Here is a 22882-nt window from a genome sequence, read left to right as displayed (position 1 = left end):
CTATATTTTTGGAAAGTTTTTGATTGTTTGAATAATATTTACATAAGAAATTGACACATTTAGTGTAGTAGACCATATTCTGTCTGAAAACACTTTTTATTTGCATTTTGAAACATGTTGTTCCATTTTGTATTGATTTCTTTGGACATTCTATTGCTTACCCCAATGCTACCCCATATCTGCTTATTTTTGTCATTAGTAATGGAGTTGGAGTCAGTTTGCTGTTTAACACACTGATATGATCTTCAACTAGGCCTGTATTTCACAACTTTCAAAGTTTTTACATCTTGGTTTAATGACGGGACCTTTGTCAGAGGCATACTTAGTTAATGGGTGTTTAAATAAGGGTTTATACAACCGTATTTAAACACTTCATTAACTAATCAAACATTAAGAATTTAATCAATGATTAGTGTTTAATTGATGATTACATAATTACGCGTTGATACAACTGGGTCCTGTGCTTGTCACCGTCCATTAAACCATGCAGTTAATACTCATGCAGTTGGTCTATGAACATGTGGACACTGTTTCAACAGCGGGGTAATCCTTGTGTGTTTTAGTAACCTGGTACATTCTGTGTCTAGTTCCACATTGACAAGAATCTCTGAAGGGTGGGAGTTGTCATACCAATTACTGGATAACGCCTTAACTGCTGCTGAGAGATCCTAAAAGATAGGGGTTTTTCTAACATTTGGTCTAGGACTCATTCATAAAGTATGCTTCGCTACTGAACATACCACAAACCAATCAGAATGCGCGTAGGGACTGAGGTACAGACTCGTGCCAAACGTATTCTTCACTTTGCATCCTGCCTACTGCGCGTCTTTGAAAATTAAGTCAGTTTAGCGTTGTCGTCACGCGCTGCATTCCACGCGACATGCATATCTGCCACATATCAATTGAAGTCGTAGTTTATGCACGTGGTGATCACGTGATCAGCTCAAAGTGTCGTCTGCTCTTGCATTTCCGGTGTTTTTGCTGTTTGACGAGATCGCAATTAATTGTCAGATTAAACCAGGAAGGACAAAAATTTAGTGAAATTGCTTTTGTTTTCTGCAGGTCCTTACGACCGACAGCTTTTTGATCCCCAATAACTAAGGGCGTATTCGATTATCCTAAACCGGTTTTGGTTTCGGAAAAAACATGCACTCGATTATGTCGAAACCTAAAACTGGGTTCTGAAACCATCTCCGAGGCAGGTTTCGCAGTTTCAGTTTCGCGTTCTCTCACAACAAACATGGCGGAAACAAAAGCGCCAAGTTCAGCTGATCTTGGTGGCAAATAGAGCAGCTGTTTTTGGAACCAAAATAATGATAAAAATCATCTGAGAACTAGGAAAATATTATTTAAAACCCCAGTCTATAATTGAACATGACTATTTTATTACTTGTACTTATAATTACAAATACGCAAATATTTACCTCCAAAAGCATTTCATCTCTTTATCATTTGTTAATTCACTGATAAAATGGAAAACATATGCTGTCATCCAATTCGTTCCACATATACAGTAGCTGAGACATTTTTTTGGTATCCATTTTGCAACCGGATGGTGAAACAATCCACTCGTATATAAAACTAGAAACTAGTTTCACTTTGAAACCATGTATCCGGAACTAGACACTCGTTTATAACAGGAGAAACCAGTTTCAAAAACCAAAACCAGTTTCGCAATAATCGAACAGGCCCTAAGAGAATTATTTTTCAGAAAATATCATTCTGTAGTTTCTAGTTTTTATGTCGATCAGCAGCTGGTAAAACAATGGTAGACGATATGTGATGGTGTGCAGACTGACTGACTGAGTTTAGTTTTACGCCGCTTTTAGCAATATTCCAGCAATATCACGGCGGGGGACACCAGAAATGGGCTTAACACATTGTGCCCATGTGATGGTGTGCAGAGTTTTGACATCGTGTTTCCTGTTGGTGTAACATTCTGATTCAGAATTTTCAGAAGACTTGGATCTTGACTTGGATGACTTGTAAATGAAGACTAGTCAGTCACTAGAGTTAAACACCGATACCAAATGCCCCGCTTTAAAACAAAAACAATTCAAAATTCCTTTATTAAAGCCCAAAAATATCCCAGCCAGATATCAAAATGGATTTAACCAGACCAAACACCAAGATATGGTGAATTTACTCAAATTTGCTAATCTATTTTACCATGCCATCGGGCTGACGAGCGGTAAATTTAGACCGCTCGTCAGAAATCTAGCCCGCCTCGGGCGGTCGGACGGGCCTTATTTCATACACTGAAATTCCAGCAGGTATTCGCCTTATAAATGACTGTTAGGTTTTTTTATTGTGTTGTCTTAAACTTTATCATTTTAAATAATTAATTATGCAATCACTTTCAAATGTAAAAAGAATTCCCTTAGGGGTAATAAAATATTGTCATCATCGTCACTGTCATAATTTAGACAACTGTGATACTTGTATGTCTGATTTTCCAAAATATACTCTATCACTCCTGCCCCTATGTAACTTGACTGATCCATCATTCAGTACTTTGCCATGTTTCAAATTAAGAGCATTGCATTCAAAAAGTCCAAATGTCATACTCATGTTGTTGGAAAAAATTGACGCCTCCTTGTTTCCAGAAAGATATACATGATAAAAACGTGATATGAGAGATGCTCTCAGATGGTGATAGAGTGGATATTCAGGGCAAAAATGGTATTCAGTTTCGAGGGATACAAACAAGGGACACAAACGTTCGTTGCGGGAAAGATTTAAACATCTTCCATATTCAATCATTAACATATGATTTGAACAGCGAAATCTACAAAGGACAATACAGTATACCTTCACATTTACAGTACTAATGTAATATTCTTCTGACACAGTCATTTTTATCTGTCTGAAAAAATCTAGTTAAATATATTTTTCAAGAACTGAGGCCAACCTTTGAAGATCAATATCAATACACCTCTGCTTAAATATATATTGTTCACGGTGGAATATAAATACACACTTGACCCAAAAGCAAAATAATTGTTGATTATTATATCTACCCATGAAAAAAAGTTGCGCATAAGAGTGAGATCAAAAGTCTTATCAGAAATGCAACAAAAGCAATGTTATTCAGCATTAAAAAAACCCCAAAACGATTTGCCTTTTTATTGTTTAATATCTGCATTTGACACTTTGAAAGCATTAAAATAAAATCTTTTTAAAAATTTCTTAATGCCAGGAGATCTTCGAAATGCAATACCAAACTGTAGGACTTATGGAAAATTCAGAGGGAACCTCTCCATCTGTTAATTGGTTAATAGTTTATTCACGGCCGAAAGCTATGATTACACAATGCCATTTTAGAAAGTGGTCAAATGTTAAATGGCATTGTGTAACCATAGCTTTCGGCCATGGAAGCCGTGCCAACTAATACTTATCAGAGGGGTACACAAAGTCTAGACTACCAGTTGTACTTTCATTTTTGTGAAAGTCGCGGTGGCTGAGCGGTCAAGGCGGCTGACTTTGTGTACTGGCGATTAGGTGCCTGACTCTGAGGGCGCGGGTTCGAATCCCGGATGGGTCTCAACCCCAAAAGTACTAGAATCTGTACTTTACGAAGAAAGTGTAATCCCAAATATAACATATGTTACATTTGACCACTTTCTAAAATGGCATAGTGTAATCATAACTGTGGAATTAGTGTTCATCATCATGGCTAGATTCAAAAGTTGAAGAAATATTGAAAAACAGTTCATGCAGAATTGGCTGTGTGTGCCTTTACTGAGAGGTCTGAGGGTGTGTAATATAAAGTGTTTAAATAAAATATAACATTTGAAAAATATCTACCTTAAATCACCATCACCCAATCTTTAAAATTAGGACCACAAAGCACAACTTACCTACTGAAACAAGACGCTGATCTGATATCCTAGGAGTAATGGTTGTGTAATTACTAATTTATGAACTGGTGAGTTCATTAACTGTTGGTGATGAGTTCCACTACTTTTTCAGGTGTGAGCCCACTGACAGTTGCAGTCTATGTACATAAATTAAGCTCTTTACAAATGGCCTAATGTGTGAAAGCTTAAACAAATGTTAATCCAGTACTAGTGCAAAAGATATGAAAAACTTTTCTAAACACATCAATATGATCTTTAGAAATGTTGAAAAAAAAGGTTTACGATTTCTTCCTTAACTTTGTCATATTTCATTGAAACTCTCAATCTCTACATGCATTTGCCAAACTCCAATGTCATCTTCATTTAATTATTATATAATAATTCATATTATAATTTTTCTCATGTACCAGAAAATTCATTCAAAGAATATTTTCATTCTTTTTATCAAAATAAAGAATGGCAAACTGATAATGAAAATATCATGCCATATCATGATGTTGTCATCCACTGAAGGTGTTTGGCTGTGTCATAATATCCATTCCTTAATCTACATATCATATTTACAATTTGATGTCAGTCAGTAAACTTCATCCAAATGAAGGACTCTTGCTCTTCTTCTCAAGTAACTGCACATAAACTCTGTGCATGGGGTCGTTTAGAGAACATTCCCTTGAGTTTGTGCCATTTTAATATGACATTTCATTCTTCATCAGCCTTTATCACCAGGTACCTTTAGATTCCCCCTTCTACACGCAGCAAAGACAACACATGGGACTTCAACCTAATAAGCCTTGCCTTGTCAAACCCACCAAGATGTTTCCAGAGAATATGGAGACTCCCAAACATCACAGCCTTCTGCAGCAGAGAGAGAGAGAGAGAGGTCATGTAGTTCTGGCATAGTTGAGCTGGTGAGGCTCATCATTATCTCAGGCACACTTTCTCCGCTTCAGGAAGCCCAGGCATTGAGCTGGACTTCTTCCAGGAAGTGTTGCCTAGTCGAACCCACCAAGGACCTTCCAGAGAATATGGAGATTCCCAAGCACTGCAGCCTTCTACATTACCCAAAGTGTCAGAAGGGCTGTGCTGCGGTGGAGAGCTTGGACACTTGGGCTGGATATTGCCCTGTTTCTCATATTGCGATGTATTGCAATAGATTAAGAGATATTGCAATACATATTGTGATATATTGACTGGAAGGTTTCTGCCCAAGTGCGTACATAATATATCCATAGTAGCTCGCTGTGTGCAACATCACCTTCTTTGTTGCTGTAACACCATACTTTCAGCCTCCCCGTCCCCATTGTGTACGGCCGTATGCCAGTGGTTTACAGATAAATAACATGATATAGAGCCTTAATATAGAATGTTTAATTGAAGTACTGTATTGCATCAAAGTTTTGCGAACATAATGATGAAGGTAATAGTATAACATGATTTCCCTGATCAGCGTTGTGTTCTTCAACAGAATGCACTTCAATGCAGGATGTAATTATTTTACTGTATGTCACTGATTCATTCAGATTCAACTCCACTATAAACACGTTAACATGAACTGACAAAATGAAACAGAAACATGATTTAGGTGAACTACTTGAGCTTAAAATCCCATGATACATCCAATAATTAAGATACTTGACTAGAAAGTCATTATACAGTCCAACAACATTTATAAGACTTTGGCCTTTATGATAAATTGAAACCCATTATAAAACAAACAAAATTGTCACTCATAGCCAGAGGCTGTACTAATAAGTCCAAATAATAGATTGGTCAAATGTTTAAAGGGCATTTAGAAGTGGAATGCATAAGAAACGCAATATTTATGGATGTCATTTACTTTATTATGAATAGCACGAAGTTTCGGAGTGTACTCTTGCTCCTTCATGACTCGATGAAGGAGTAAGCATACACTTCGAAACGTCGTGTTATTCACAACAAGAAGTTGACATCCATAATCTTGCCTTTCTTAAAAGATTGGTCCGTTTGAGGCTCACTGAATTCCTCCAAAACGTCACATATGAAACCATTCAAACCATAAAACTTACAACATTTGGTAGAATATTGGGCACTTTTGGTGCCATTTATAAAGACACTTCCGCTTGTAAAATGTTTCATGAAACCAACAGAAATAAAAGTATGTTTGATACTTTAAGAGCACATTTTGTTGCTGTGGCAATCAAGGGCAGATAATTCAAAGGGAACTAATTCTGGATGACACAATATATTGCAGAATCTGAACCATATCGCGATAATTGTATCGCGAGATACTGTGCCGATACATGTATACCGGTGTACTGTGCCGGTAATATTGGACACACTCCTCATCTGGTTCAAAAGATCAAGAGGCACCACACCAAGGGCACCAAGAACAATGGGGAGCCTGACAACACTGTACTTGGCATGCATGAAACATTTCAAAGACGAGGCCTACATATGTATCATGTTTTTCTTGAATCATGGCAATCACATTGCTGCCAAAGCCTGACAGGGGCAAAAAACATCTATAATATAAATAATTTCCAATGGTGTTATTAAAAGGAACAACATCATGTTTGTTATCCTTCGGTCCTATTCCAGAGAGGTTTAAAAGTATTATTATTATCATTCACAACAATATGTCCTCTTCTATCCACGGAATATTAGCACATAGAAGTATGCCCTGTTGATATATGCAATATATTGTTCCAGATGGATGGAAGGATGACAACATACACTTCCAACATGATGGAACCAGCAAGCAGCCCAAAAACAAACCTACAATCAAGAAAACATTTTTCCAAGCAAAATTTAGTGACACAGACTTTTCACGAGAGTTCATGAAGCATGTTTATGTCTTGTATCCCCGTCCCAATCAGTTTGTGTTGATACACTATCTAGGCAATGAATCCATTGCCAAGGAGCCACAGTGGCCCAGAAGAGCCAGCAAGTCTACTCCAGCCAGACAGCGCCATACTTACTCCTCCGGGTGTGACCCATGCTCAGGGACATCACAGTCAGTTCATGTAGATGCTGGCGATGGCCATAGCTCTTCGGACATGACTGTGGGTGAAGATGATGAATGTCCTGTTCCACCAAAGAGACAAAAACTGCAAATGAAACGTGCTGAATTGAAACGTAAAGTTGAAACTATCCTTGCAGATATTGACAATCCTGCACTTTGGGAGGGGGACACAGATTTAAGAAATATAGGCACACAGAGCAGCAGAAGTGTCACAGACCAGATAGAAGATCTGGTCACCACTGGGCAGTTTGCCTCCATTGTGGATGGACTCCTGTGTGATATAAGTTGGCAGGTGCGACGAGGTGTGAGCTCTAGAACCAACCCATGTATGTCTCTCACAGAACAGGTCAGGCGGTTGTGGCCAACAGATGTCAGTGAAGTACAAGCCAGGCTGCAACACTTGGATGTAGTGTGCCTGCATCAGTTTGATGAGCTCCAGCAGGAGACTCTGATGGTGCTTCTGTCAGCTATAGTTGTAGGGGCATACAGAACAGACACGCCAACCCTCAGCTTCATGTCCACCTTACAGCAATGGCCCAGACACCTGGGGCAGGCTGAGATTGAAGACGTGGAGGTGGATGTCACAGCCAGATACAGGATCGGGAACATGACCATAGGAGGCAGCAGTCTTGCTACACTGCAGGGGAGGACATGGCTGGATGACAATGTGAGTAGAACAGTCATTATTCTGCATACAGCGTTCACCTGCAATATGTTTAGGTGTATCTTGCCTTCATCACTAACACTTCATGATATTGTATGTTACTAAGACCAATTATAACACACCATAGTGAATGTTACGAAGACCTATTATGACACACAATAGTGTGTGTTACTAGCACCTATTATGACACCTCATAGTTTATGTTAATAAGACATATTATGACACATCATGGTGTGTTTAACTAAGACATATTATGACACATCATGGTGTATGTTACTAAGACCTGTTATGACACATCGGAGTGTATGTTAGGAAGACCTGTTATGACACATCATAGTGTGTGTTAGGAAGACCTGTTATGACACATCATAGTGTATGTTAGGAAGATCTGTTATACACCTTGGAGGTCACTTATCAACCCAGCAAATGTCAGTTATACCGTATGTTATGGCTTGATTCAGGTGACAGATAACAAGACCAGTATGGAAGAAGAGGCCTTAATGAGCTTTAATGTTCTGATGAATATATAATGAATATTGATATATATATATATATAATATATATAATATAGAGAGAGAGAGAGAGAGAGAGATATCTTTCTGAATGGCTTAGCGCTCTTCTATTATTTTCAGAGAGAGAGAGAGAGAGATAGAGAGAGAGAGAGAGAGAGATATATATATATATATATATTCTATCTTTCTGAATGGCAGGGAAGCTTCTCTAACATTTTCGATGTACCCAGCTGTCAATGGCAACTCATTTGGTACTTCGTGGTAGTAATCTTTATCTCGAATAACATTGAATCGCGTATGATGTATACATAAAGTACCGATGTTTTGCAAATGCGAATTCGATGGAGGGGAGATAACTCTAAATCTCTTCTTCTTGTCAAAAATGTGTACCCTGCTTCAAACAATTCAAAATTAACATTTAGGTGTTCGGTAAGATAAATACGTTGTTCACTGGTCCCTCGGGGCCCATGTGTTGATGTATATGTCCCTCGCCCTTTGGGCTCAGGGAACATAAACAAACATCGAGGGTACATCACCCCATGCCCCCTCGTGACCAGTGAACAACTTATAATACCTACCTACCTACCTGCCTACCTGAAAACCTACCTGACTACCTACCTACCTGTCTACCTACCTACCTGCCTGACTACCTACCGACCTACCTACCTGCTTGCCTACCTACCTACCTACCTGTCACCTGCCTGCCTGCCTGCCTACCTACCTACCTACCTACCTACCTTCCTACCTACATACCTACCTACTTGTGGTATGTTTTAGGTGATAGAGTGTTACTTACGCCTGCTGTGTGAGGAATGTCTGTTGCGGCGCCACTGCTACGTGTTACCCTGCCAGCTGGCCATACTATGGGAGAGGGAACAGTACAGCCAGTGGATCTATAAGGACGTAAGACTCTCTACACATTGACAAGAGTATTAACTAGTCCACATATACATTGTATATAGTAGATGATTGTTAGGCTACTCATGAAATTATTAATGTTTACACTTGTGGATCAGTGTCGCCGTAACAGGTGGATCTGAGCATATTCACCATACCTACTATCTATATATGTTACAGGTGTATCTAAGGGTATTCACCTCACCCAATATCTATGTTACAGGTTGATCTGAGGGCATTCACCCCACCCAATATCTATGTTACAGGTGGATCTGAGGGCATTCACCTCACCCAATATCTATGTTACAGGTGGATCTGAGGGCATTCACCTCACCCAATATCTATGTTACAGGTGGATCTGAGGGCATTCACCTCACCCAATATCTATGTTACATTCCCAACCCAATATCTATGTTACAGGTGGATCTGAGGATCTGATATTCACCTCACCCAATATCTATGTTACAGGTGGATCTGAGGATATTCACCTCACCCACATCTATGTTACAGGTGGATCTGAGGGTATTCATCTCACCCAGTATCTATGTTACAAGTGGATCTGAGGGTATTCACCTCACCCAATATCTATGTTACAGGGGGATCTGAGGGTATTCACCACCACACCCAATATCTATGTTACAGGTGGATCTGAGGGTATTCACCTCACCCAAAATCTGTGTTACAGGTGGATCAGAGGGCATTCACCTCACCCAATATCTATGTTACAGGTGGATCTGAGGATATTCACCTCTCCCAATATCTATGTTAGAGGTGGATCTGAGGGTGGTCACCTCACCCAATATCTATGTTACAGGTGTATCTGAGGATATTCACCTCACCCAGTATCTATGTTACAGGTGGATCTGAGGGTATTCACCACACCCAGTATCTATGTTATAGGTGGATCTGAGGGTATTCACCTCACCCAATATCTATGTTACAGATTGATCTGAGGGTATTCATCACACCCAATATCTATGTTACAGATAGATCTTAGGGTATTCACCACACCCAGTGTCCATGCTACAGGTGGATCTGAGGGTATTCACCTCGGCCAGTATCTATGTAATTATGGGCGTAAACATTCCCTCTGGATTATGGTTGCCTTATTCCTGTGGATTCCACAGACACATACAGAATGGAAATGAATTTGTTTAACGAAGTCACAGCTATCGCTAGTGGTATGCTTAAAGAGTTATGCAGTTATCTCCCTTGGCTGTGACGTCACAACATAGTTGTTGAAAACTTCTCATAATTTTTCTGTATGGACAACACAGAAGATGTGTTTACAGAGTGGAAGTGTTTTTCAAAATTTTCAAAGAACTACAAGACTCCCGGTCAGTAGTGTCGCATTGGTTGATGTTTCTGACCATCGCATTCTATATTTTGTACATATTGCTTGCGTTTTATTCTACTTTATTGAACTCTGTTTTTCCCGCCAAAAAGCATATGTCACAAGCGCGTATCTGCACGTGTTTTGTCTGTGCCTCGTGCTTCTCGGGTCCTCCCTCAAAATTTTCAAAGAACTACAAGACTCCCGGTCAGTTGTGTCGCATTGGTTGATCTTTCTGTCCATCGCATTCTATATTTTGTACATATTGCTTGCGTTTTATATTAATTTATTGAACTCTACTTTTCCCGCCAAAGTGCATATGTCACAAGCGCTTATCTTAAAGGTCACATGCAACCAAAAAATCAAACATAATTAAAACACAATTATCACTTCGTCATGACATATAATATGCATTGCTGATTATGAAAAAAACAAATAAAAAAACTATAAGCGTATAATCGCAAATCAAAAGTGCAATATTTTGTACTTGGGTTTACCTCCCTTGGAACGAGGCAGCCGGGATACCGAACCCAGTCAGAGCGGGTGGGTGTGCACTCAACCAACTCATCACCCAGCAATCTTAATCCTATTATTCTCCTGTCTGTCATATCACTGGCTTCCTCCCTTAACTCCCCATAGCTTACTATGTTTGTGTAACTATTGGCCTCTTGTGTAAACATCCACCACCTTGTACATCTACCTCATTAATTGTGCAAACATCATCACTTACTGTTCAACTTTACTATGTATATAAATATACCTTGCATCTAGTATTGTACATCATTTGCTTGATAACGGTGTTAGTAGCTACACCGAAACGTCGCTCATATCATATTAAAGAAGGTGTATATCCATAGAACTCTCCTTGTTGTTCATTATGAAAATAGCTCACACCAAAGCCTTCACCGAGTATTCACCAGACAGCCCGCTTCCAAGTTGCACGAACCTATTTCACTGCGCACATGCTATGAGCGCAGCCCAGCTGTTGAAACCCGTTTTCCCCCGAAATTTTCGGGAGAAAATGAGTGAATCGTTTGAACTCTGATTTCGAGCGGTTTTTTTCATCGCGTTATTTTTCAACTTTATAACTTGAATTTGCATTTTTGATGATTTGTTTCGGTACGTCCATACCGAAAGGTATCAGAATCTGCAAAGTTGTGATTTACGTTGCATGTGACCTTTAAGTTCTTCATTGTGTCTATAACTTTCCGTGTAGTCCGTGTCCCAATGGTGTTTCGACTCATGGCCACGGCTACTCAGTCTGTTGATCTGTCGGCGTCCACGGGACAAACACAGACACAGCTGGCTATCCATCCATCCGTCCCAGACGAGACCACGGGTCGAGGTCTGTCGAACTGGTTCATACTGGCGTCGGGTATGGTTCCATGGCTTCGGACCTTCCCGTCCAGCCCCCCCATATGCTGGGCACCCACGGGATCCCTCAGCCAAGCGGATCTTCCGGCCACCGTCCTTCCGGCCACGCCGTAGCCATGGCTGGTCGTAGGGCTGGCATCTTGGGATACGTCCCGGATCAGCCTGACATGGATGTCGACGGACGGCAATCGTTTTTTGCCTGCATGGTCGGGTTGTAGCCGCAACAGCTCAACGGCAACGGCAGTGGTTGGGGCACGCCCCCGGGGGTCGTAAGCCGTACAACGCGTATAACGTCGGCAAGAGCCATAGTCTAGAGTCTATTTGTTTGTAGACAGTTCGGATGCTTTATAGTGTGTACCCGGGAAGTCGAGTATCAACCATGGAGTGAGCGTATTAAGTTTTCACGCCTCACTGAGCAATATTCCAGTTTATGGCGGCGGCCTGTAATTCATCAAGTCTGGACCGGACATTCCAGTGATCAACTTGAGCTTCGTTCTACGCACTTGGTGAGGTGTGGTGACATTGGGTTTCATGTCGTCCTTGATAATTTTTCGCTCATATGACGACGTGCATGCGTGTGTATGTGCGGCTGCTTGTACTAGCCCAGACTTCAGCTGGGTTTATAGTGCCTGCCCACTGAGATACCATCCTGCAGTGAAGCATGACTAACCCACTCGGACACTTTATACTGACTCCGAGGCGCCCAGTCCTTGTTGTACCCGTTAATGCCGAGCGCCAGGCAGGGACGAACAAGTACCATATTTTAACGTCTTTTGGTATGACACGATCTGGGATCGAACCCGTGACCTTCCGCTCTCCGGGCGGACGCTCGAACCACAACACTCCGGAGGTGGTTTCTACGCACTTGCGATCCGGTGACTGATTATGTTACCCACGTCAGCAAGCCTCACCACCCGATCCCATTAGTCACCTTTTTTTCGACAAGTCGACGGGTCTCGCGTGCCATTTCTTTGCCATCCTTCTCTGGTTAATGGCATTTGCAATTCTCACCTTAACTCCTGGTATACGGGACTCGGGGGTTGTCGATCTCGTCTCCCCTCGACAATCTGTTACGCTTGGCATTGTATAAGATAGCTATATGTTTTTTTCATCATCTGAGCCTATTACTTTGTCTCCTACTTCGGGGTATTCACCCGTTCCATTGGAATCTACCTCCGGCCACGGCTTCCAAACAACCCGGTACAGTTGTTTAAAGTATCACATACAGGAGTCTAAATGGCACAGCACCAGACGTTCTAATCGTGAATTGCCCTTCAGCCACCCAAAGAACTGCAATCTGGTAGCAATTCTTATTGAATACTCCTTCTTACAGACTGCCTTGGCCTGTTATTGAGAATGTTCTTTCAGTGGTTGCCATCACTGTGGAATAGTCTGTTCCTCGTTATAAACTGTTTCCATGTTTTAATTGCGTTCAGATCACATCTTTCAACGCATCTCTTTTCACTGTACTATTAACTCAAACCTCACTTTGTAGCGCCTGAGCATCCACTTTGTGGTTGGATTTCGCGATATGTCACTTTCATTGTTATTATTACGGAATTAGCACCACCACGGCTATATTCGAGGCCAGGGTTCAAATTCAATCCGCTGTCCCACGAGGCGACGGCAGCTCAGGTAGCACATACGTCGAACCAGGTGACGGCCAGGTGAATGTATCAGATAACAGGGATGACACGTGCGTTTTCTTGCCAGAATGCACTGTCAGCTGAGCGCTCCACGGGAGGCACGGGCGTTATACCGTTACGTTGGAAACAAGCCTGATATCCCGTCACTGAATACAGGCAAGTGTTTGTTCATTTGCCTCTATATCCGGCAGGGTACATGGGTACCTGGTGGGATAACTCATGTGGCTATTCAATTTGCGTTTTATCAGCCCTGTAACGGGCGGACATGAGTTTAATCATGGGTTTAATCAACGGCGCATTGATTAGTGATCTTTTTCTATGAAGGTATGTTTGTTTAGAAATATGACGCGCCGTTGGAGATGCGCTGTAAGACTTTTATGCACCATGTGGGACATTATTCTGTGATCTCGTGTCTGCGTTCACTGTACAATGTGGATGGACAATTCAGTCACAATATTGCAAATACGACGGCTTAGCATCCTCGGCTAGGGGTATGGATAGACAAGCCCATGTCAACCTTGTTAAGATGGGGATGTTTTTTCCTTGCCAGTGCTTCAAATTGATACGGAATTCTCACATCTGTCCTCGAAATTATCCCAAACTTTCGTTCACATTTCAATCACGTTCCTCCTAGTCCAGACCCGTGAAGATCCGGGGTAGAATAGGTCTTCAGCAACCCATGTGCTTGCCATAAAAGGCGACTATCTTGTCGTAAGAGGCGACTAACGGGATCGGGTGGTCAGTTTCGCTGACTTGGTTGACACATGTCATCGGTTCCCAATTGTCCAGATCGATGCTCATGCTATTGATCACTGGATTGTCTGGTCCAGACTCGATTATTTACAGACCGCCGCCATATAGCTGGAATATTGCTGAGTGCGGCGTAAAACTAAACTCACTCACTCACTCCTCCTAGTCCAAGGGAGTTTTAGGTTTTAGCCCATGCGTACTAGATCGATATCTTTTATATGGCGGTTGCTTCCTCACCCAGGTTTTGAGGATTATTTGGCAATTAATCAAGATACTGTGGTGGTCATGTTAGCCCACGAGGGATGCTTGCCCACTCCTCTTTGGATGTTGTTTTTTCAGGCAGTTTTCCGATGCCACTCACACTTGAGTTTTGTGTTAGACCATTCGGCAGCACTAGTACCATCTCGCCTCTTGACTGGAGACACATCTTCCAAAACAATCCACTGAGGAAATTGTTTCACCAATCTATGGATATTTTTCAGTGTTCTGATATCTATCCTCCAATTTTTATGTTGAGGAGAATTCAGATTTCTTAGCGGATTTCTATCTTTATCTTCGTGATGTTAAGACACTGAAACAGTCCTATGGTGGACTACAGCTCAGCAATCGTTTCTGTTTAGGATATACCAGGACTAGCAGTGGTTCTAACAGCTTGCTCTACAAGCCGATTAGATCATTCCAGTTACTGCTTTCTTTATTTATTTCTTCTTTTATTTTTCAGCTCCTAGTCCTTCAATCTTCACCAAGTTGGCTTTATGTCTCATTCTGTATTCCCTCAAGAATTCTTCCAAACCTATGTAGGAACTTCCTTGACATTTCTTCTCCTTAACGGGGTGTTTTTCTCCTTGTTATTGCTACAGCTTCCAGTTCCAGAATACCAGAATTTTTTGCCATAGACTTTAGTCAGTCACCTTTACAGGAGGCTATGGTTGGCTGTCCTGTAGCACTTTACCAGTTTTTTTTCTTGCCAAGAATCGGGCATCTGCTAGCGGTATCTCATGCACAGAGTATCCCAGATTCAAGTATTCCCTACCTTTGCCTCTAGATCAGACAGAACTAGAGTCCTATGACCTATTCGAGCTCTGAGATGAAATCTACAACGTACTCTCAATATCAGCCGTATTTGCCGCTGTCTTTTTATCTCATGCAAGACAATTGTTGATTTGGAGGTCTTGATTGCATACTATATCGTCTTGGCTTAGGAGGACCATCACTTTGTTTACCATGACTGTAACACCAGCTTAGTGCAAAATAGTTTTCCCTGCATGAGACCAGGGCCTGGATGTCGTCACTTGCAGCTTGGGGGTCCATTTCCATAGATCAGATTGTTGCTGCATGCCGGTGGACAATATCTCTTGCGAAACGTCATTCCATCCTTAGAGAGCCTACAGACAGCGCCTCTCCTCCACCTGTTTTCCCTTGAGGGGGAAAAAGAAGGGTGTGTGTGTGCAGATATATCCAAACTCAGCAGTGTTTCACTGTCTTGGACTGTGAGGGAGGAAACAGGTTAACAGTAAACGGAAGGATGAGGATCTTTGAAGAACCGTATCTATTAATATTTCTCACCAGTAAGTGGAATTATTATATCCGCTGCAGTTTATTACTCCAGCTAAATAATATACGAGAAGACTTGAAAATCACTTACCGGAAGTGAGGTAATCGAACAGGAAGTGAGGTAATCGAATAGGAAGTGACGTCAGAAACCGGTTACAATGAGAATCGGTCAAATAGACTATTACAGAACCGGATATGACGTCTTGGACCGGAAGTGACGTCAGTCTTCTCCAAACACCAAACATTTCTCCCTCACGAGTATGATCCTTCCCTTTTGGTATATATCCAGGGAATGATCTAGGTAATCCATATAATTCATTTCATCACCTAAGTCATAGTTATCCTAATTGTTATGTCATAGACTATAACGGGATAATTAGTGATATTGCTGTATTCATCATCTGCATAAACCCTCCTTCCTTATGTGTGATTCTGGCAACCATAATCCAGAGGGAATGTTTACGCCTATAATTAGGAACAATTAATGTATTGTTAGTAATTATTAAAGTACTGTCGGAAATTCTAGAAAAATGCTTTTTAGCCTTAATATCTTTATATAGGTGATAAATGTACCATGTTGTCAATATATCAACTCGCCTATTGTCTACCTAATTTTTATTTCAATCGATTTAATATTCCCATGCATTTAAAGGGCAGTTTACAGGAGAGAATTTGATACCAAAACAGCAACTTCAGATTTTTTCGGAGTTCATCAACAGAAATCTGAAATAGTCTTTACATTTATGCTAATAATACAGGAAGTGTAAAATTATGAATTAACGTTTTTCCTAAACAAATAAATGGTGAATGTTTGTGTTACTTTACTTAAATTATCGTTTCTTTATTGAAGAAATATTAATATAAATGTTAAGTCTTGATAAATAAGTTTCCCGTCATGCATGCACATCTTTATCACAGCGTCCACTATGGCCAACGATTGTTGCAAAGGTTTATAGTTTTTTTCTGCTTAAAAAAGACAGAGGTTAACCTTTCATTAGTTTAGAAAGGGTTTATTACAGAACTTGTAGAGCTGTTGGCATGTTTCACCAACACGTTTGCAATATTGTAAACAAATCAGACAAGACAGGGACCGTTTCAAATGCAAAACCGGGACGAAAAACCATCCTTGACAACTTTGACAAGAGAGTGCTCATACGGGCGGTATACAAAAATTATGAGAAGAAACATATATATTCTAAAGAAGCTACACCAGTGACTTAGTTAAAACTTTGGCCAATGTTCACAACTAGATTAAACTGACCGAATTACATCCATATTTTTTCAATGAAATATACTGTTGACATGCAAAACATTTATTGAAACGTTCCACATTTCTGCAATCAATCGATAAGATAACACAAGTGATAGGATTCTTTCCAATGTACAGTAATTCGTATGTTTATTTCATAAAAAACACACATACACAAATGATCCCTTACATAACCGATACGTATACTATACGTACATATATTCAACATTTTGCAGAAAACATCTATTGAGATGACCCCTCGCCCGAGCGTGTGCTCAGGTGTCAATTTCACCTGTCGATACCGTGGATGCTGATGACGTGACAGGCAATTAATGTTTGTATCAAATTACGTCCGACTACCCCTTATTTTTCTAAGTTTTTGGTATTTTCATCAGTAAGAACACATTTTAGAGCATGTCTCAAAATTTATTCCCTCGGTCTACTTTAGGTAGATGTTTCTTGAAGTGATATTTGTTTAAGTAACTGTAATACCTCTGAATTTTACATATAAGTCTAAAGCATTTTTCTAGCATTTCCGACAGTACTTTAGTAAACTTACGTCTGGATTATGGGATTTAATGCCCGCGCCAAACTCCCCACGAGGAGATGCAGAAGATGTTAGTTTTTCTTGAGAAAAATCATGAGGTTTTCAACAACTATGTTGTGACGTCACAGCCAAGGGAGATAACTGCATAACCCTTTTAAGCATACCACTAGGGATAGCTATGACATAATTAAAAATTTCATTTCCATTCTGTATGTGTCTGTGGAATCCAGAGAAATAAGGCAACTATAATCCAGATGTAAGTTTACTAATAATTACAAACAATACCTTAATTGTTCCTTATAGGTGGATCTGAGCATATTCACCACACCCAATATCTATGTTACAGGTGCATCTGAGAATATTCACCTCACCCAATATCTGTTACAGGTGGATCTGAGAGTATTCCCAACACCCAATATCTATGTTACAGGTGGATCTGAGAGTATTCCCCACACCCAATATCTATGTTACAGGTGGATCTGAGAGTATTCCCCACACCCAGTATCTGTTACAGGTGGATCTGAGGGTATTCACCACACCCAGTATCTATGTTACAGGTGGATCTGAGGGTATTCACCTCACCCAGTATCTGTTACAGGTGGATCTGAGGGTATTCACCTCAACCAGTATCTATGTTACAGGTGGATCTGAGGGTATTCACCACACCCAGTATCTGTTAGAGGTGGATCTAAGGGTATTTACTTCACCCAATATCTGTTACAGGGGGATCTGAGGATATTCACCTCACCCAGTATCTGTTATAGGTGGATCTGAGGATATTCACCACACCCAGTATCTATGTAACAGGTGGATCTGAGGATATTCACCACACCCAAAATCTGTTACAGGTGGATCTGAGGGTATTCATCTCACCCAGTCTCTGTTACAGGTGGATCTGAGGGTATTCACTTCACCTAGTATCTATGTAACAGGTGGATCTGAGGATATTCACTTCACCCAATATCTGTTACAGGTGGATCTGAGGATATTCACCTCACCCAGTATCTGTTACAGGTGGATCTGAGGGTATTAACCTCACCAAGTATCTGTTACAGGTGGATCTGAGGGTAGTCACCTCACCCAATATCTATGTTACTGGTGGATCTGAGGGTATTCACCTCACCCAATATCTATGTTACAGGTGGATCTGAGGGTATTCACCTCACCCAGTATGTATGTTACAGGTAGATCTGAGGTATTCACCTCACCCAGTATCTATGTTACAGGTGGATCTGAGGGTATTCACCTCACCCAATATCTATGTTACAGGTGGATCTGAGGGTATTTACCTCACCCAGTATCTATTTTACAGGTGGATCTGGGGATATTCACCTCACCCAATATCTATGTTACAGGTGGATTTGAGGGTATTCACTACACCCAATATCTATGTTAGAGGTGGATCTGAGGATATTCACCTCACCCAGTATCTGTTACAGGTGCATCTGAGGGTATTCACCACACCCAGTATCTGTTATAGGTTGATCTGAGGATATTCACCACTCCCAGTATATATGTTACAGGTGGATCTGAGGGTATTCACCTCACCCAGTATCTGTTATAGGTGGATCTGAGGGTATTCACCACACCCAATATCTATTTTAAAGGTGGATCTGAGGGTATTGACCACACCTAGTATCTGTTACAGGTGGATCTGAGGGTATTGACCACACCTAGTATCTGTTACAGGTGGATCTGAGGGTATTCACCACACCTAGTATCTACGTTGTAGGTGGATCTGAGGGTATTCACCACACCCAATATCCATATTACAGGTGGATCTGAGGGTATTCACCACACCTAGTATCTATATTACAGGTGGATCTGAGGGTATTCACCACACCTAGTATCTGTTACAGGTGGATCTGAGGGTATTCACCACACCTAGTATCTGTTACAGGCGGATCTTAGGGTATTTACCTCACCCAATATCTGTTACAGGTGGATATGAGGGTATTCACGTGGCTGCTGATGCCAGTGTGTGTTGCAGACAGTCACTGGGTGCTTCTTGCAGCCAATGTCAGAGACAGGACAGTAGGTGTCATCAACTCTAGACAGTCAGACCAGACATCCAAGCTTATTTCACACTGGAGGTACGTTCTCACAGGACAGATGTAGATGAATACAATGCATGTGATAGTCAATAGTATATATACACAGTACGCACATGGTTTATGGTGGGTAACAGACAGTACAGGGGATAAACATGGTGTATACAGCGTGTATTTAAATCATACAGCACATGGTATATGGCATGTTGCATACAGCACATGGTATATGGCATATTGCAGACACCACACGATATACGGTCAGTTGCAGACACCATATGGTATACGGTCAGTTGCAGACAGCACATGATATACGGTCAGTTGCAGACAGCACATGGTATACGGCCAGTTGCAGACAGCACATGGTATATGGCATGTTGCAGACACCATATGGTATACGGTCAGTTGCAGACTGCACATGGTATATGGCATGTTTCAGACAGCATATGATATACGGTGAGTTGCAGACAGCATATGATATACGGTGAGTTGCAGACAGCACATGATATATGGCATGTTGTAGACAGCACATGGTATACGGTCAGTTGCAGACAGCACATGGTGTACGGTCAGTTGCAGACAGCACATGATGTACGGTCAGTTGCAGACAGCACATGATGTACGGTCAGTTGCAGACAGCACATGATGTACGGTCAGTTGCAGACAGCACATGATGTACGGTCAGTTGCAGACAACAAGCGGTGTACAATCAGTGGAGACAGCACATAATAAACATGGTATAAACATATTGTATAAATTATGTATACATTGCCTGCCATGGTTTGTACATGGTTGTAGATGGCACATGATATATGGCATGTTGCAGACAGCACATGATATACGGTCAGTTGCAGTCAGCACATGGTATATGGCTTGTTGCAGACAGCTCATGATGTATCGTCAGTTGCGGACAGCACATGGTATATAGCATGTTGCAGACAGCACACGATATACGGTCAGTTGCAGACAGCACATGGTATACGGTCAGTTGCAGACAGCACATGGTATACGGTCAGCTGCAGACAGCACATGGTATATAGCAAGTTGCAGACAGCACATGGTATATGGCCAGTTGCAGACAGCACATGGGATATGGCATGTTGCAGACAGCACATGATGTATGGTCAGTTGCAGTCAGCACATGATGTATGGTCAGTTGCAGTCAGCACATGGTATATGGCATGTTGCATAGAGCACATGGTGTATGACATGTTGCAGACACCATATGGTATACGGTCAGTTGAAGACACCACATGGTATATGGTATGTTGCAGACACCATATGGTATACGGTCAGTTGCAGACAGCACATGGTATATGGCATGTTGCAGACACCATATGGTATACGGTCAGTTGAAGACACCACATGGTATATGGTATGTTGCAGACACCATATGGTATACGGTCAGTTGCAGACAGCACATGATATACGGTCAGTTGCAGACAGCACATGGTATATAGCATGTTGCAGACAGCACATGATATATGGTCAGTTGCAGACAGCACATGATATATGGTCAGTTGCAGACAGCACATGGTATATGGCATGTTGCAGACAGCACATGGTATATGGCATGTTGCGGACAGCACATGGTATACGGTCAGTTGCAGACAGCACATGGTATATGGCATGTTGCAGACAGCACATGGTATACGGTCAGATGCAGACAGCACATGATATACGGTCAGATGCAGACAGCACATGATATATGGTCAGTTACAGACAGCACATGATGTACAATCAGTGGAGACAGCACATAATAAACATGGGATAAACATATTGTATAAATTATGTATACCTGGCCTGCTATGGTTTGTACAGCACATTGCATGTGTTTACATCATGTATGTCATGTGTTTGCAGACAGTACATGGCAGTGAGGAGTGAACTGACAGGCCAAGCATTGCAAACATGGAGTGACATGCTATACAAGACACTTCCTCAGACAGACAGTGATAGCTGTGGAGTCCATGTTCTGATGGTAGGAATTATACCTGTATTTACAAACTAGTGCCAGTTGGCAGTTAGTTATTAGCGAGTTAACACAATGACTTTTAGAGTTATCTCCCTTAAACATAAACTCGCTTTCACAGTTTGATGTTCGGTTCTTCGGTCTGTCTGTGTGTCGCCTTGGCTTCGACAATAAAGTGTTTGGATTTGATTGCACGTGTCCTGGCTGTTTATCGTGGAGGCGGAACCTTCTCCATTGGCGTGGTGGCAGCGATATGGATTAACTACATGACCTACGCTTCCCGGTAACTACTAAAAACGTAAGCGGTCAGTCAGTCAGCATATTGGTTGGATAGCACGTGTGATCGTTGTAACTGTCCAAAATGGCGCATACACATAGAACCCCGAAGCAATGGTGTCTTACAAAATCTGAGACAGTTAATTCCTTTGAGAACTGGAAACAAAATCTCCATTACACTCTGTCACTAGACCAGAATTTTGCACACTTTTTGGTGGATGGTGTGACCTGGACGAAGAAAACTCGTGATAACCCTCGACGTGGTTTTGTAAACGATGGAGATGATGTTGATATAGCCATTCGTCGTACTTCTGAACAGAAAGTGACAATGCTTGAACTTATGCTTGGCCAGATCGCCAATTATTGCCCTGTTATTGCTAGAAGCACCATTGTCAAGAAGTCATCCTCTCTCAGCAACATTTGGCAGGAAATATGTTTACATTACGGATTTCAGTCAACTGGATCACATTTTCTGGACTTTGCCAACATTTCTTTGTTACCAGATGAGCGTCCTGAAGACCTTTACCAGCGTCTGGTTGCCTTCGTTGAAGATAACTTGATGAAGACTGGGGGTAATATCACACACCATGGGGAAGAAATCATTGAGGATGAAGAATTATCCCCATCTCTTGAGAACTTTATTGTGCTCACGTGGCTTAGCCTCATACATAAGGACTTACCCAAATTGGTTAAGCAACGCTATGGCACTGAACTACGCTCGCACTTTGCATCCATAAAGCCTGAAATCTCTCAAGCCATGTCCTCCCTTCAAGATGAAATTATGACTAATCAGGACATGAAAGTTATGAGAACTGCAACGTTATTCCCTACTCAGGACAAACGGCAACACTCTTGCCTGCCGCTTTCCCTCACAAGAAAACTGACAAGTCTTGTCCTTTGTGCAAGTTGGCTGACAGACCTGATCGCCATTTTCTGAGTGAGTGCAGTTACCTTCCGCTAGTGATAAACGCTATCTAGCTAAGGCTCGACAGATCGTTATTTCTGCCCTTGAGGACGATTCCCCACGATAGTCATGACCAAACCCCTGATGATGACTGCGACGTTAAAGAATATGAGGAACCAGTTGGTGTGATGAGAGTCCAAAGTATCTCAGTTCCCCTGCCTCAATACCTTTTACCAACATCACTTGGCACGCATTACCTTGGACAGTGGTGCCACCGGGAACATGGTGAAGTTAT

At 41.4% G+C, this 22882-nt stretch overlaps 1 protein-coding gene across 1 annotated transcript in view; it reads left to right on the top strand.

The window, feature by feature from the left end:
• LOC124291252 overlaps positions 1 to 22882 on the top strand; it is a 74818-nt gene that overhangs the window by 3254 nt on the left and 48682 nt on the right. The window contains exons 3-6 of the mRNA XM_046728193.1: positions 6549 to 7528; positions 8815 to 8940; positions 19329 to 19480; positions 21299 to 21416. Coding sequence (XP_046584149.1) covers positions 6549 to 7528; positions 8815 to 8940; positions 19329 to 19480; positions 21299 to 21416 — 1376 coding nt within the window. The remainder of the gene's footprint in view (positions 1 to 6548; positions 7529 to 8814; positions 8941 to 19328; positions 19481 to 21298; positions 21417 to 22882) is intronic.

The sequence above is a fragment of the Haliotis rubra genome, unplaced genomic scaffold, assembly GCF_003918875.1.
Source record: "Haliotis rubra isolate DU_JTF1 unplaced genomic scaffold, ASM391887v1 Scf488, whole genome shotgun sequence".
NCBI classification, from domain to species: Eukaryota; Metazoa; Mollusca; class Gastropoda; order Lepetellida; family Haliotidae; genus Haliotis; species Haliotis rubra.
The sequence above is the reverse complement of the archived record's forward strand: the minus strand, read 5'-3'. Positions and strand labels throughout refer to the sequence as shown.